Source organism: Nylanderia fulva, unplaced genomic scaffold, assembly GCF_048542155.1.
Source record: "Nylanderia fulva isolate GAGA-0341 unplaced genomic scaffold, ASM4854215v1 Scaffold22, whole genome shotgun sequence".
NCBI classification, from domain to species: domain Eukaryota; kingdom Metazoa; phylum Arthropoda; class Insecta; order Hymenoptera; family Formicidae; genus Nylanderia; species Nylanderia fulva.
This window is the reverse complement of record NW_028190285.1, coordinates 2083779-2101344: the sequence shown is the minus strand read 5'-3', so window position 1 is coordinate 2101344 and position 17566 is coordinate 2083779. Positions and strand designations below refer to the sequence as shown.

At 26.6% G+C, this 17566-nt stretch overlaps 2 protein-coding genes and 1 pseudogene across 3 annotated transcripts; all 3 read right to left on the bottom strand.

Moving 5' to 3' along the window:
- Nucleotides 1-4810: 4810 nt before the first annotated feature.
- LOC114932747 (acyl-CoA Delta-9 desaturase-like) lies at nt 4811-7350 on the bottom strand. The gene is made up of 6 exons (XM_029305102.2): nt 7282-7350; nt 6263-6468; nt 6008-6138; nt 5651-5856; nt 5370-5552; nt 4811-5260 (listed from the first exon to the last, which is right to left on the bottom strand). The coding sequence occupies exons 2-6, from the start codon at nt 6465-6467 to the stop codon at nt 5014-5016; spliced, it is 972 nt and encodes a 323-aa protein (XP_029160935.2). The 5' UTR covers nt 6468; nt 7282-7350; the 3' UTR covers nt 4811-5013.
- A 906-nt stretch (nt 7351-8256) lies between these two features.
- Nucleotides 8257-11275, bottom strand: LOC114932778 (acyl-CoA Delta-9 desaturase-like; annotated as a pseudogene). Its single transcript, XR_014924681.1, has 5 exons — nt 11215-11275; nt 10340-10677; nt 9200-9608; nt 8838-9020; nt 8257-8719 (listed from the first exon to the last, which is right to left on the bottom strand). The product of XR_014924681.1 is annotated as an acyl-CoA Delta-9 desaturase-like (transcript).
- A 608-nt stretch (nt 11276-11883) lies between these two features.
- On the bottom strand, nt 11884-16121 carry LOC114932737 (acyl-CoA Delta-9 desaturase-like). The gene is made up of 6 exons (XM_029305080.2): nt 16038-16121; nt 15066-15411; nt 13544-13674; nt 13271-13476; nt 12909-13091; nt 11884-12781 (listed from the first exon to the last, which is right to left on the bottom strand). Exons 2-6 carry the CDS (start codon nt 15331-15333, stop codon nt 12502-12504), a joined length of 1068 nt encoding a protein of 355 aa, XP_029160913.1. The 5' UTR covers nt 15334-15411; nt 16038-16121; the 3' UTR covers nt 11884-12501.
- Nucleotides 16122-17566: the final 1445 nt, after the last annotated feature.

Below are 17566 nucleotides of genomic sequence, written 5' to 3'. Positions count from 1 at the left end.
TAATTATTTACAATTAACGCAAAGCGCTTGCAAGCAAAGAAGATTTAGAAAAATGTACACAACAATCTCAAAGATTGTTGCAATCCAAGAACCAAAGACAAAAAAACGTGGATTAAAAATTTTGAGGCAATTATGCGACAATCTCAAAGAAATTATTGTAAAATATTCGTTGACACTTCAATCGCAATAATGCAGAGCAAATTTGAAAGAGCAAAAATTTATAAGCGCAAATTTTTATGTTGCCATTTATTAGATAGACATAATTATGTACCTAATTATATTACAAAAAGATTAGAATATAAATAATGACAATTTAAAATTGTGTGATAAACACAAAATGAGAATAGAATGATTAATATGCTTGCAAATTTTTATTTTTTGTTTTTTTTTAAATTTGCATTTTTGGTGTTACAATGATCAAAGTAGTAAATAGTAGTAGTTAATATTGCAATAATTTATGCGATCGTTGCATACATTTTTATATTTTTCGCTTGCAAGCGCTTGGCGCTAACTACGAATTAATTAATATACTTCATAATTGTTGGCAATTTTACAATGAAAATTATACTTCTCATTTTTAATGATAGATGCATATATATATACTATTAAAAAATCACGCTTAATGTAAGTAGTTTAAAAAATAAATTTTTATAAGATGAGATTATTAAACGTATTATGATGTTTATATGTTAGTAAAAATTAATAATTATTAAAGTTATAAAGTTATAACTTTTTCACTTTTCTATTTTGCAATAAGTGCGGATACATAAAAATTAATATGTTTAGTTTTGTTTACTTGTAAAATTGTTAGAAGTTACTTATAAACATTAATCAATTGTGAATTATGTATATTAGAAATTATAAGCGCGCGCTTGTTTTGTCTAGCAGCTGTCATCGTAAGGGTTAATAATTTGACAGTTCATCAAAATAAAATTAAATAATACATAATTATAAAATAATTACATAAAATCATTACATAAAATCGCGTAAAAAACGCGCGCTTGTAAATATATATACAAATTTTGTTGAATATATAAATTCAAAGACAACATAGAAATTTAAAATAGTTTATCATTCTAAAATATTATATTATATATTAATATTAATATTAATATTAATAAATATATTAATATTAATATTAATATATTATATTTTATTTAAGATTAAATATATTCGGCTTAGTGTACAGCTTTGACTTCGACATATATATTATTAAAATCGTGATTGTGGAGTAACTTTCAAATAATTTTAACTCTTCTCATTGTTTATTCATTATTTGTAAAAGTTATTAACAAATAAAGATGCATGTAAAACAAGACATAAAAACTGATATAATGAAAAATTCAATATTTGACGTAGCTATATGTACACACATACTTAACCAATATTTAAATAGATTTTTATATAAGATGTTTAAAATTGAAAAAAATAATACATGAGTGAGAGAAGCGGATTTACTCGGAGGATTTAAAAAATTTTCGAGGTTTATCCGGTGCTTTTGAGAGTGCAAAACGAGATCTATAACTATATCCACATGAGCTTGTAATTTTTTGCGCGAAGTTAGGTCACATCGCGGATTTTCATATAAAATAAAATTTGTAATTTTATCGATTCCATATAGATTTATAATTTCTTGCGTGAAATAATGCAATGTAATGTAATCTTACATTATTCATTTTAAAGGTAGATAGTATAAAAAAATGACTTTCAAATGAATAATGTGGACTTTGCTTTGCGCTGAAAAAATCTATATAAACTGTTAATTATATACAGCATTTCAAATTGAAAGCATTGAATAACGCGAATAAAGCTTGGTTAACGAAAAGTGAGAATATTCTCAGTTCATATCTCCTGTCTTTTTTGGATGATTGCAAACTCTTGTGTTATTATAGATTATATAGAATATAAATATATAAATCTATAGTATATTAAATGTCTAATAAGAAATGTTTTATAGTATAATTATATATTATAATTATATCTCAAGTAGAATAGAAAAGTCAAAATAATGTCAATTTGACGTCATTTGAATTCCAAATTTGATCAATATGACGTCAAAATGATATTATTTTGATTTTCTGTTCTACTTGGGATTTAAATGCGAGAAAATAAATTTATACGAAATTAATTAAAGAATTACAAATACTTATCGAAAAAATTGATTAGTCAATTGATTGGTGGTGGCGTGATTTTCGCAGAGATGATCAAAGTACATATATGTATATCATTCAGCACGGAAGTGCGAATGTAAAAAGTTCCGAATAGCAAACGTACGTAATATGCACTTGTTGACATTGGACATTTTTATCGCACAAACGCAGTCACACGATAACGATATTGCATAATTTTTATATTATAATTATATCAAATAATCGTACTAAAATAAAAGAGAAAAACTATCTTATCTGGAGCACGCTCAAATATGTTATACAATAATATTCAATAGATATGAGGACGATATATTGGCACAACATATTTTTCTTCGATTTGTTTTATATACTTAAAAATAATTAATCATAAAAAGTAGCTTTAAAAAGCAGACTAAGATTTAATCGACCAAACTGGCAATTTATTCATTTAATTATACTGAATCACATAGCTTTAAGAACTTAGATATGCAAATAGGAATAGTATCGCGAAAAAACGTATTGTATAAAATGATTAGTATATATATAATTATTTATTCTAAATAAGTAGCCAGTGAGAAATGATAGTCGAATCGATGTCAAATTGATCAAATCAATGTCGAATTGACATTAATTCGACTAATGATTTCTCACTGGAGATTTATTTAATAACAGTCATAAAAAAAGATGAATGCCAGTTTTGTTCGAATAATACACTTACTCGAATCTTAAAGAAACGTCTTATTTCATAATACGTGTAATTAGTTTTTAACATATATACACACACATATATATAGAATGAAATTTTTTTCATTTTAAAAAAAATAATTTTGTAATTTGTACTATTGTATACAAATATATGCAAATTGCAATTCTAGTTTTATCCTTTAGCAATTTTTAGTATGTATATTTTTTATAATTTTGCGATTTCTCGCATGAATTATTTATAATCTTGCACGTTTGAATTTAGATAAGTACAAAATTACAGATAAGTACAAAAAATGAAAAGATATTTTTTTAATACTATAGCATATAATTTTGAGTATTGAACACGACTTTTGAACACGTTTCACGTGAACTGTATTCGCGCAATACGCGAAATTAGTCATGTACCATTAATAGATTACAGTAATCAATCATATAATGGATTATATTCGGCTAAAGTTCAAGCACAGTCCACGTGATTCAAGTAGCAAAGATCGCTGGTTGCAAAGATCGTCGTGTGCATGCGGTATGCATTAACCGCATCTGTGATACACCTACATATGCATATAGGTATACATATAAATTATTCATTATCTTTAAAGTCACGCTTCATATCACTTTGCATGCATTTTGTACTTGCGACATTTATTTATTTGCATATCCGAAGTTTCTTTTTATGTGACACTATGCGTTCAATAAAGCAATAAAAACTTCAAAGTTCAGTCTAATTCCTGTAATCTCTTTAAATTATAAAGTTAATTTGTATCCTATACCTTTTTTGATAATAATTTGTCCTATTCTATTATATTTAATTAAAGTGATATTTAATTATACTATATCTATTACATTAATATAATTTTCCATAAAAATTTGATTTTAAGATTATACAGAATTTACATATTATTGAAATATAAAAGACAAATCAATCAATAAATCTATATTTGATAAGATTGTTTATGTTGCTTTATAATTGCTATATAATATCTCAGAAATGCCGTAGTCATTGTGAGTAATATTCTTATAATTCTTGTTAATGCATTTAATTCTTCGTTGCCAAAGTCCGCTATAAATTGCAACATTAAGTTTATTCTTTGCAACTGCTGGCTACTTTAGTTTAAAGTTTATTTTTTTTATTCTATATTAAAAAGAAATAAACTCTGAACTAGTGCAGCCAGTTCAAGTAATAAGAACATATTCATCATATAATCAACGAAGATTTCAGCAATATTGCTACAAAAAGATAAATCATTACTTACAATACAATATAAAGTGTATAAATCTACATATGTATATATACATATATAATTAAATAAAATTAATTAGTGAGCTATTATTGTGCATATAGCCTTACAAAAAAACATTTGATTCAAGACATTTATTGTTACATGTTTAATTGTGTTAGCAAGAAAAAATTTAATTTATTATATTTTTATGATGCAATTTAAAAGGTACGAATTAAACAACTGATTTCTTTCAAATCGTATCTTCTTCAAAAATAATTTTGCATATGGAAATAATAAAAAACTAATAAGAAAAATAGAGTTATACACTAATATATATTTATGCATGATAAAAACAAAATAAAGAATTATCTATATATAATAATTTAAAAATAACATATTCATATAAATATTAATTTTTGTCTCACATTAAATCATGGTGCATTTTTTGCTTCTCATCTCGTCTTCGATCGTTTTGAGAATTTAGGCGAAGACATTAAGCGGGATAAAGATCGAAATATACATTTTTTATTAATTAATCTGCTGAAGATGGCAAAAAAGAATACTGATGTTCAAATCAATTAAAGATTTTAAGACAAATATATTACGATCTAATTTCTTTACGATGGCTCTTATTAGCCGTATTTCCTTACTGCATTTTTGTATTTATACTTATTTTGTATTTGTATATATTAAAGCCTTTTCGTTTTATTATTAATTATATAAAATATAAATAAATTATTATTTATAATAATATAAAAAAATAAGGAATACATCAATCATATACTAATAATAAATTCTATAACTGGTCATTAATTAGAAACAAATCTGTGAAAACAAATAAAAAATATAGATACATTTTTTACAGGCTTTCGTCTTCAAGGAAATATATTTTAAAGATTAAAAAAATTGATTGGGGCGTTATATTTAATTTTGATTTTGAAACAATTATTGGATTATAATTAGTAACTCATTTCATTTTTGTAATTGTTTTGAAGAACACGTTTTTTCACCATTTCTGGAGATGCAGTTTTTAAATCGTAAGCTAAACCTAGATAAGCGCAAAACTCGATTAAAGCTGTGGTATAACTGAAATCACGTCCAAATTCCGCAGCTTTGTAATCCCAAGGAAAGACATGGTGATAATTGTGCCAGCCTTCGCCTAACGTTATCATAGATACACTAGCGTTGTCGGTGGGGGTGATTGTTCTATACGATAGAATAAACATTTCTAAGCAACAACACGATTAAATTGCCATAAGCCGTTAGCTAATTTTAAATAAAAAGCCTATAATAAGTCGCATACAAAAGTACATACGTATCATATGGCTTTACACCATACATATGTGCAAAGGAATTCACGGACCACGTTATATTTAAGTTTATGCCATATCTGCCTACGGCCATGTGCCACGCATACCATAAACTTTCATTCCATCCCCAAACAGGGACTGTCAGTGGCACAATAAAGCAGCAAACTAGCATCAAAAGTAGGTACCATCTAAAAAAAAGATGCGAATAAAAGAAATAATATTAATAAAGTCAGGTGAACGTTAATATTGATCTAATTTGCTCTCGTAAAAGCTGTATCTGTCGTACTTTCTTTGAAAAGTCACAATGGGATCTTGTTCAATATCACTCATGTCGATCGTCGCACCTTTCTTGACGACTTCCGAATGTTTACGAAGCATAAGCCATCCGATATGCGAGAAAAAAAATCCTCTCTTTGAGTTATACGGATCCGCATTAGTGTCGGTAAATTTGTGGTGCACTCTGTGATCCCTGACCCATACGTAAATGTCATCCTAAAAATATATTTATTATTATTATTATTAAAAATTGAACAATATCGAAATTACGAAAGAAAAAACCAAAATATAAATCTATAATCAGTACCACAAAAGTGAGGCATGTGTGATATTTGAACGTGGAAGAAAAAATTAAGATTTGACTTACTTGAAAAGCAGCCGTCTGTAAAATCATAAGAATAAATCTTAACGGCCACTTTGCCTTATAAGATCGATGACACCATAATCTATGAGCGCCAGCAGTGACGCCAAAACCCGTACCAACACCAATTGCGTAGACTATAAAATTAGGAATTACAAATAATGATTCGATAATATATATTTCCTTATTGTATTATATATAATATACGTAATATAATTTAAAAGTTTATGAAATAATGGCATATATAAATAAAACACGTACACCAGATAAACGTCCAAAGTTTTCCATAAAAGAAAGCTACATATAGACCGTAAATAATTGTAACATGAATATAAATGAAAATAATGACATTTCTCCAAACAAGTTTCCATTCATAATCAGTCTTATGCGACCCTTTCGCCGATACTTCATCGTTTACACTTTCTTTAAATTTCATTTCAAATTGTTCCAATATATCGAGTGTCATACTGCAAAAAAATTATATTTAACATATATGTATTATAGTAAAGTATAGTCTCTATTATATAATTCTGCACTTGCAATATTCTGTACTTTATGTTAAAAGCATAATAATTATGTATTTATGTTAAAAACATAATAATTATGTATTTATGTTAAAAATATAATATAATTTCTTATCATATAATTTCATTGTCATTAACTATTCTGCACAGTTATTACTTTATCGATTTCCATTTTAAGATTATGCAATACCTGTTACTTGTAAAAATAAATATCTTTAAGAAATTTTATATTTTATGTTACAATATATATCAAAGTATTCTTTCCATGTTGAAGAACACGTATGCACGTACGTATACACAAAACACGAAATATAATTTAAAAAATAAGAAACAAAAATTACGACAATCCATTTGCGTGATTCATTACATATAAGTGCTATAATGTATATTCTATATAAGTTATGCAAAATCTTGTAACAGTTTTTGAATATAAGATATTTGAATCGTCAATTTTTTAATATTATGATACCATTTTTAACATAGACAAAATTAAAAGGAATATTTTGTCATTATATATTTTAATTTTTATTATAATCAATTAATTTTGTAAAAATGTCAATATAAATATAAACGGCAAATTAGCAATTGCATAGTATATATCATATAATATTTTTCCGATTTACGTTTATAATTTTTAAAAACTATAATAACACTGCAAAAGATAAATTATTTTTATTAAAAATAATTTGTTTAACATAATATTAATACAATAATTCTTTAACTAACAATAAGTGTAAAATAGAACAGATAGCTTACTATACAAAATCCAAAAAAATAAAGCTAAATCCACAAGTTAATTGCTCACACACTTCAATATGACTAAAATGTTCGTCTGTCAATAAAATTCTGCTTTATTATCACTTACTCGATATATATAATAACCCGGAAGCACAGCATAAAGCCATTATTTCGTTGAAATTTACACATTCAGACATTATTCGGAAATTTACATAATGATTAAGACCACAATATACATTAGGACAAAAATAGGGTTCATTTGCCTACGGTCAGATTAGTAAGGTCAAATTAAATCAGAGCGGAAGCACAGGTATTTTCGTTGTATGAAAATAAAGTATGCAAAATCTTGCAAGAAAGCAATGAATAAGAATTTAATTGTCATTTAATCATATTATATAATAATAAAAAATATTCCATAATATTCCCCTTTTCTTACAAACCACGTTAAAATATAATAACATAAAAATTTAACAAATTTTTTAATCTAATCTAATAACTACGATGTAGATAGAAAGCGTGCTTATCTTATATTATATATAATATACGTTTTTTAAACATTCCTTTTAAATACATGCGATTAAGAAGAAACATTGCAATACTATATATAATCAGTAAATTAATTGGTAAGAAAATGTAAAAACAAAAATTATGTGTCGCACTAGAATTTAGATAAAAGATTTGAACAAATTTCTATTCAATTTGAACAATTTGAGCTTCAAATTCGAATAATTTGAACAGAGATTAATAGTCTGTTTGATTCAATTAAAACTACACGAATATTGTGAATTCTAAAGAAATTTTATTAACGATAATATTTACTGTAGACAGAAAATACAAAATAAATTTATTATTTCATTATCATAGTACTTCCTCTAGTTTTACATCATATGTATATTGTCTCGAAATCAGTTTGAACTGATTAAACTATTCAAATATATTCTCAAATTAAATGAATAATTTAAATTTCGATTACGAAATTCGTCTGCTCGAATTGTTCAATTTCCTTAAAACATCAAATATTACTCTATTTTAAAATATATGGTCGATTTAATAGAATCATTGATACTTTTAATCCTGGAAAAGTATAATAAATCTGTTGATGATAAATGTTCAGTTTAATCATCGTTCGTCATCGGATAATCTGCTGCTGAATTAAAAAAAACGTGACAAAAATTATTAATCCATTTTGCTATTTGGGTGCGATACACTTTGCAGAGAATGACTCCTATCACCTTTCTTCATTACGAAGGTTCTTACGAGTTCTTCGGAAGGTTGTTTGAGATCATACGCCCAGCCGATTTTTGAGAAGGCATCGATGAACATCGTGGTTAGGTTGAGCGTGTAATTTCCTAATTTGGCCGCCTTGTAATCCCACGGAAACACGTGATGATAATTATGCCAGCCTTCACCGAGCGCTACAAAGGCGACGAATTTGTTTTCTGTCGGATTTATGTACCTGTCATTGAAATAAATTAGATAAAGTTATTTGAGCAAGAAAAAGACATTCAAGTTTTTTTCTGTTAAATTTATATATAGATAATTTCGTATAATTTCGGACGCATTTATCTGCTTACGCATCGTATGGCTTTGAACCCTAGATGTGAGCCACACTGTTAACACTCCATGTGCAATTTAAACCTAAAACGTAACGTATAATCTGTAACGTAAAGGCTCTAAACCAAGTTTAATTCCATCCATAAACAGGCACTATTACCGGTAGCAAAAAGGCAAAGACGAATTTAAATATCGAGAAATATCTGTGAAATAACACAACTTATTAATCAGTATATCTGTACATTTTCTCGTAATGTAATATGCATTTATGAAATGAAGTATATAAGTACAAATAAATTTTACACATCTTATGTTGCCTCTCAAATAACTATTTGGACATAATGCGAGATAATTATTAACTCTTTAACACATGTAGTCTTACTTGCAACCAAACGCGGTGATAGGATCGGCTAATATATCGCTCATATCGATTTGACGACCCTTTTGAATGACATCTGGATGTTTTTTCATCATCAACCAACCGACATGGGAGAAAAAAAATCCTCTGTTGCTATTATGTGGATCCGCGTCTGTGTCCGTGTATTTATGATGCACCCTATGATCTCGCACCCACTCATAAAGATTATTCTAAAAAACAGATTAACGTAAAGTTTTTTCTTTTTGCAATACAAAAACCAACTGAAAACTTTTTTACCTGACCAGCCGCAACATAATAAATGAAAAGTATAATATAATTCTGAGTGGCCATTTTGCTTTATAAGCTCGATGAGTCCAAAAACGATGAGCACCAGCAGTAATACCGATCCCTTGTATTACACACATGACGAGCACTTGATATAAAAAGGGTCAGTTAAATTAATTAGGATATTTATGAAATTAATGTATTATAATTAATAATATAACACATATTTCTCACAAATATAGTGTATCAAGAAGTTTATTATAAGAACACTTATAAATTAACAAATTATATTTTTATTCAACATAAAGCAAGTCATTTTTTCAAAAAATTATATAAAAATTTATTTCAAATTTGTAAGAATTTTATATAAAATCAAGTATATTATTTTTTTAATTTTAATATTCTCAAATTGGAATCATATATATGTATATATATATATAGACACATATGTATATATGTATACACCGAATTATTTTCACAATATGTTTTGTGATAATTGACGCGGATGACTGACGCAATGTCTGCAATCAAATAAAAGTTATACAATAGAAATGAAACTTTGGCTTGTCTTCTGTCAAGCTTTTTATCATGTTTCTCTTCTATCATGTAAGACTAATCGATTGGTTTTCGGCTAATGTCAGTCATTGTCGATTTCAGCAATTGACAACTACAGTATTCTTAGTAAACGCGCGTGTATACTTTTAATCAAATTATTGTTATACATGCTTTTACATATTTGTATAAAAAGTATAAAAAATAATCAGGTTTATTAAAAACAATTAATTAAAAAATGTTTATTTAAATTTTTTTTTAATTATTCTTCTGTAAGTCAAAAATTTAAATTAATGTTGTGCAATACTCCACAAAGAAAATACTCACTCCAAATGTTAGTCCTGAGATCTTCGAACCATTTAAAAGTGAAACAGGCATAAATCATGCTCATATGAAGAAAAATAATGGATATGACATTCAACCACTTCAACTTCGTATTGAACTTAAATAATCCTTCGGACTTTATATGCGTCGCGCTTCGGTTTTGTATACTATTTTCATTATCCGTTTTCTTCGTGGTGATTAAAGATTCCTCTTTTTGAAAATCTTCCTCCGCGTGTATTTCAGAATTTTTGCTCGAGATATTGGGTGCCATCTCTATTTACGAAAATCGCTGAACCAAAATATCACTTTATGCTACTGAAAAGCAGATTGCGACTTTCTTTCTAGAAAACGATATACAAATTAAATTAAATTTTCTTATGCCAATTAACAAATAGTATACATTTTAGTGCTTCAATAGAAAATCGTATACATCTTTCTACAATATTCTACTTGTTTTTTTATATTCCATTTTTTTAAATTATAATAAAGACTCGTTTTTCTTAATATATAATTAATACCTTTGCACTATCATAATTATAAGTAACAGTTAATTATCAGTCTCGCTATTTTATTATTAAAATATATATAATAGGAAAGACCAGGAACAAACGTAACATTTTGCTTATTTGTGTTGATATCTTCAATTTGCTTGTTTATTAATAAATCTGTTCTATCTCATAATAGTAATAGTCTGTTACTTTTGTCCCGACTTAGATTTTTGCCACAATTGATCAAATATTTAATGTTATAAAATGAATTAAACTCAAAATATGCATCAAACTGTTTAAAGGAATAGTGACTCATTTATAATAAACAATAAATAAAGGGGTAAACTTCTAATACAATATTAAGAAATTAAGAAAACACAAAGTACTAACTTTGACCGTGTTTTTATAGCATCGATGTAATAAATACACAACTTTTCATAACACAGCTTTGAGCTCTACCGAGACAGGGATATATAAAATACGTTATACATATAAACGTGAATAGATTATATATCATATATGAATTTTTATGTCTAGTTATCGCGTTTGTCACATCCCCCCTACAAACACCAAGTAACAATTACATAACTGTTAGTTATAATTTTCCACTCAACAATGTAAATGCAATACAACACACGTGTTATATTGCATTTACATTGTTGAGTGGGGAATTATAACTAACAGTTATAAAATATGTTATATTAAAATCACATTCTACAATATATTTTAGAACAAAAATAGGGTTCATTTGCTTACGTTCGGATTAGTAAAGTCACATTATATCAGAGCGAAAGCACAAGTATTTTCGTTGTATGAAAATAAAGTATGCAAATTCTTGCAAGGGAGCAATAAACGAGAATTTAATCTTCATTTATTCATATATTATAATAATAAAAAATATTCCATAATATTCCCTTTTTCTTACGAACAATATTAAAATAATATAAAAATTCAACAAATTTTTAAATCTAATCAAATAACTATGATGTATAGATAGAAAACGTGCTTATCTTATATATAATATCCGTTTATTTAACATTCCTTTTAAATACATGCGATAATGAAGAAGCATAACAATATTATATAATCAGTAAATTAATTGGTAAGAAAATGTAAAAACAAAAATTATGTGTCGCACCAGAATTTAGATAAAAAATTTGAAGATATTTCTATTCTATTTGAACAATTTGCTTCAAATTCGAATAATTTGAACAGAAATTAATAGTCTATTTGATGTCATTAAAACTATATAAATACTTTAAATTCTAAGGAAAATTTTTCAACGATAATTTATTGTAGACAGAAAATAAAAAATAAACTTATTATTTCTTTGTTTTATAGTACTTCCTCTAGTTTTACATCGTATGTATATTTTCTCGAAATCAGTTTGAACTGTGATTAAACTATTCAAATATATTCTCAAATTAAATGAATAATTTAAATTCGATTACGATTAAATTTCGATTACGAAATCCGTTTGCTTGAATTGTTCAATCTCCTTAAATACTACTTCAAATACTACTCTACTTTAAAGTATATGGTCGATTTAATTGAATTATTAATATTTTTAATCCTGCAAAAATATAATAAATCTGTTGATGATAAATGTTCAGCTTAATCATCGTTCGTCATCGGATAATCTGCTGCTGAATTAAAAAAAAAACGCGACAGAAATTATTAATCCATTTTGCTATCTGGATGCGATACACTTTGCAGAGAATGACTCCCATCACCTTTCTTCATTACGACGGTTCTTACGAGTTCTTCGGAAGGTTGTTTGAGATCATACGCCCAGCCGATTTTTGAGAAGGCATCGATGAACATCGTGGTTAGGTTGAGCGTGTAATTTCCTAATTCGGCCGCCTTGTAATCCCACGGAAACACGTGATGATAATTATGCCAGCCTTCACCGAGCGCTACAAAGGCGACGAATTTGTTTTCTGTCGGATTTATGTACCTGTCATTGAAATAAATTAGATAAAGTTATTTGTGCAAGAAAAAGACTGAAGTTAGATTGAAGTTTTTTTCTGTTAAATTCATATATAGATAATTTCGTATAATTTCGGACGCATTTATCTGCTTACGCATCGTATGGCTTTGAACCCCAGATGTGAGCCACACTGTTAACACTCCATGTGCAATTTAAACTTAAAACGTAACGTATAATCTGTGACGTAAAGGCTCTGGACCAAGTTTCATTCCATCCATAAACAGGCACTATTAGCGGTAGCAAAAAGGCAAAGACGAATTTAAATATCGAGAAATATCTGTGAAATAACACAACTTATTAATCAGTATATCTGTACATTTTCTCGTAATGTAATATGCATTTATGAAATGAAGTATATAAGTACAAATAAATTTTACACATCTTATGTTGCCTCTCAAATAACTATTTGGACATAATGCGAGATAATTATTAACTCTTTAACACATGTAGTCTTACTTGCAACCAAACGCGGTGATAGGATCGGCTAATATATCGCTCATATCGATTTGACGACCCTTTTGAATGACATCTGGATGTTTCTTCATCATCAACCAACCGACATGGGAGAAAAAAAATCCTCTGTTGCTATTATGTGGATCCGCGTCTGTGTCCGTGTATTTATGATGCACCCTATGATCTCGCACCCACTCATAAAGATTATTCTAAAAAAAAGATTAACGTAAAGTTTTTTCTTTTTGCAATACAAAAACCAACTGAAAACTTTTTTACCTGACCAGCCGCAGCATAATAGATGAAAAGTATAATTCTGAGTGGCCATTTTGCTTTATAAGCTCGATGAGTCCAAAGACGATGAGCACCAGCAGTAACACCGATCGCTTGTATTATACACATGACGAGCACTTGATATAAGAAGGATCAGTTAAATTAATTAGAATATTTATGAAATTAATGTATTATAATTATTAATGTAATACATATTTCTCATAAATGTAGTGTGTCAAGAAGTTTATTATAAAAACACTTATAAATTAACAAATTATATTACAAAAGGTAATATCAGAAACAATACACATTAAACAACAAAAAAACAGTTTGAATCTTATAGATGATATTGATTTATTAGACAAGGCTTATTTCCCGATTTTAGACAAAATAAACAAAATATAAATAATTTCACCTTTTTCTAAATAATATATAAAGATTGAGAAAAAGATTTTGCGTATATTCAGCCTAATAATTGATAAAGAATAACACACTATTATGGAGATCGAGGCGAAAAATAAAAAGTTGTAAGTGTTTGCAATTTAACTAATATTAATTATATCTAATAAAATCCGTATAAAAGTTTAACTGTACGCTATTGTTACACATAGATCGAACATTAATTATTACCGACCACCGAAATTAATACGAAGAACATGGACATATTAATATATTTTACATTGCCAACAAGACAACTATAGCTTTAAGATGAAATTTATAGACTGTTATTATATGTAATTGTATTGAATTTAGCGATTGAGAAGTTACAAGTAAATGACGCGAAACGTCTTGCATGAATTTATTGTAAAATTTATATTTAAATACAATAATTATATATATTCATCCATATTTGCTCGTGTAAAAGCCTTTTTCTATTGTATTAATTTTTATTTGATACGAGCTTGATTACCACATTGTTTTAACAAATTATATTTTTATTCAACATAAAGCAAGTCAATTTTTCAAAAAATTATATAAAATTATATAAAAATTTATTTCAAATTTGTAAGAATTTTATATAAAATCAAGTATATTATTTTTTTAATTTTAATATTCTCAAATTGGAATCATATATATGTATATATATATAGACACATATGTATATATGTATACACCGAATTATTTTCACAATATGTTTTGTGATAATTGACGCGGATGACTGACGCAATGTCTGCAATCAAATAAAAGTTATACAATAGAAATGAAACTTTGGCTTGTCTTCTGTCAAGCTTTTTATCATGTTTCTTTTCTATCATGTAAGACTAATCGATTGCTTTTGGTTAATGTCAGTCATTGTCGATTTCAGCAATTGACAACTACAGTATTCTTAGTAAACGCGCGTGTACACTTTCAATCAACTTATTGTTATACATGCTTTTACATATTCGTACAAAAAGTATAAAAAATAATCAGTTTTATTAAAAACAATTAATTAAAAAATGTTTATTTAATTTTTTATTTAATTATTCTTCTGTAAGTCAAAAATTTAAATTAATGTTGTGCAATACTCCACAAAGAAAATACTCACTCCAAATGTTAGTCCTGAGATCTTCGGACCATTTAAAAGTGAAACAGGCATAAATCATGCTCATATGAAGAAAAATAATGGATATGACATTCAACCACTTCAACTCCGTATTGAACTTAAATAATTCTTTGAATTTTATATGTGTCGCGTTTCGATTTTGTATATTATTTTTATTATCCGTCCTCTTCGTGGTGATTAAAGATTCCTCTTTTTGAAAATCTTCCTCCGCGTGTATTTCAGAATTTTTGCTCGAGATATTGGGTGCCATCTCTATTTACGAAAATCACTGAACCGGTAATTCAAAATATCACTTTATGCTATTGAAAAGCAGAATGCGACTTTTTTTCTAGAACACGATATACAAATTAAATTAAATTTTCTCATGCCAATTAACAAATAGTATACATTTTAATGCTTCAATAGAAAATCGTACACATCGTTCTACAATATTCTACTTTTTTTTTACATTCTATCTTTTTAAATTATAATAAAGACTCGTTTTTCTTAATATATCATCTTCAAAATTAAAAATCTTCAAAAATTATCTCGATTAATTTTTCGTCAGTAAGAAACATTCATTTTGGAAGAAAGGCATCATGTTACTTCCTGAAAGGTGGGCCAAGATGGTTGAACAAAACGGTACATATTTGCTTAAATAAAGTTCCTCTTTGTGTAAAATATTGCGTTTAAATTTATATTGAAACAAACTTTCCGAACAACCTAATACATGCGAATATTTATTGTTTAGTTATCGCGTTTGTTACTTTGTCCCGCGTTACTTTAATCCCTGATCTCCCCTATATAATTCATATAACATATTGAAGATCGATAAATTTAAACACTGTACATATATTCATACAGCAATTTCTATACGAAATATTTATATAATTTGCACAGTTCAATAAAACGAGTCTTTTAAGAAAATTATACTAATTTATGAAGCATCTAATTGTTAATTCGTAAAAATTTTACCAAGAATCCAATGGTGCTTCTTAATCACAGGTTTCAATCACAATAACTGTACCGTTTTTTTTTGAATTGCATCCTCAGCATTTTTATAAATTGTGTTGTCAGCACATTGCTTATTCGTATGACAATTGATGCGCATGACTTATGCGAATGTAGATAATGCAAAATACAACAAAAATACATAAAAATTAAATACAAGGATATATACATTGACACATTTATGTAAACGAAAATTAATGTAAACTATTTTACAATGATCATCTTATTGCTTGTATTTTATGCAATATATAATAAAAACATAAGAGATATATCCAATCTCTAATTATTAAAAATAAAAAATATTTGTTTCAAAAATTTACGTATATATTAGCACATATAACATATAACATTTTGTGACATATTAACAATTGATACATTAATTATATCATGAAATAATTAAATAATAACAAGCAGGAAATTTGTGTGGAATCGTTTAATATAGATTTAGAATTATTGTATAATGTGTTTATTCATCTACTTTCTACTAAAATTACAATTAAAGAAAATATGACATTATTCATGTAATTAAATTACAAATGAAGAAGAGAATCTATTCTAATTATATACATAATTACATAATTAGATAAATTACATAAACGACTTTTGTCATTGCACAAAGATATAAATACAAAAATGAATTTTCAAGGTAAGTACCAGTATTTGTAATTAATTATTGTGAAATCTGTAATATTCTTGAAATACAAAACATCCATTAAAAATAAATAAAATAAATATAATTAATCTTCATCGATATTCATCTTTAAAAATTGTTAAAACATTAAAATTCACAAATAATAACGTACTACTTAACAAAAAACATTTGTAGAATTTTTTAATTTATTGTATAAAATATATATCTTTTAAATAATTATAATTTATTTAATATAAATATAATATAAACTTATACGCGCGCGATCCGCGTTATATTATAATATTTAACTTATTCGCCAATTTACTAAAGAATATATATCAAAATGTCATCACATCTTTTACAATGAATAAAATTTTAAACAAATAAAGATTTCTTTAGTTTTCATTAAGCACATTTTATTTAATGTTTAGTTTAAAAGAAAATTTTACACAAATTCTTTAAATTACAAAAACGACTTTTAAACCGAAGTAAAGTATGAAAACTTAACTTGCTCGGGTCATTAAAATTAGCTAACTTTGTTTCAGTTTGAACTTGTTCCATTAAATTTTTATCTTTCCATTTTGTAATTTTTCCCTATGGAATTACGTTAATGGCTAATAATGACTATTATTCAACTAATTTACTTATGGAGTCTCCTGATGCTTATCTTCGAATGCTACGAACGGAACCGACATTCTAAAAATATTAATTGTTAGTATGTGATCGGTTTCATTACTGATCCTGTCTTTTATTGTTAGGATTATAATAATAAACCGTGTAAATCATTTGCAACTATACTGATAGAAAATATTAGAATCTGTAAGTCTTATATTAACAAGAGATTATTATATTTATTATAATA

Coding starts and splice junctions, on each gene's coding strand:
- LOC114932737 (XM_029305080.2), bottom strand. CDS start 15,333: ATGGCACCCAATATCTCGAGCAAAAATTCTGAAATACACGCGGAGGAA. Junction 13,675..15,065: donor TCTCAGGACTAACATTTGGA/GTGAGTATTTTC, acceptor TCTTATATCAAG/TGCTCGTCATGTGTATAATA. Junction 13,477..13,543: donor ATTATGCTGCGGCTGGTCAG/GTAAAAAAGTTT, acceptor TCTTTTTTTTAG/AATAATCTTTATGAGTGGGT.
- LOC114932747 (XM_029305102.2), bottom strand. CDS start 6,467: ATGACACTCGATATATTGGAACAATTTGAAATGAAATTTAAAGAAAGT. Junction 5,857..6,007: donor TACAGACGGCTGCTTTTCAA/GTAAGTCAAATC, acceptor ATATATTTTTAG/GATGACATTTACGTATGGGT. Junction 5,261..5,369: donor GGTGTAAAGCCATATGATAC/GTATGTACTTTT, acceptor TCTATCGTATAG/AACAATCACCCCCACCGACA.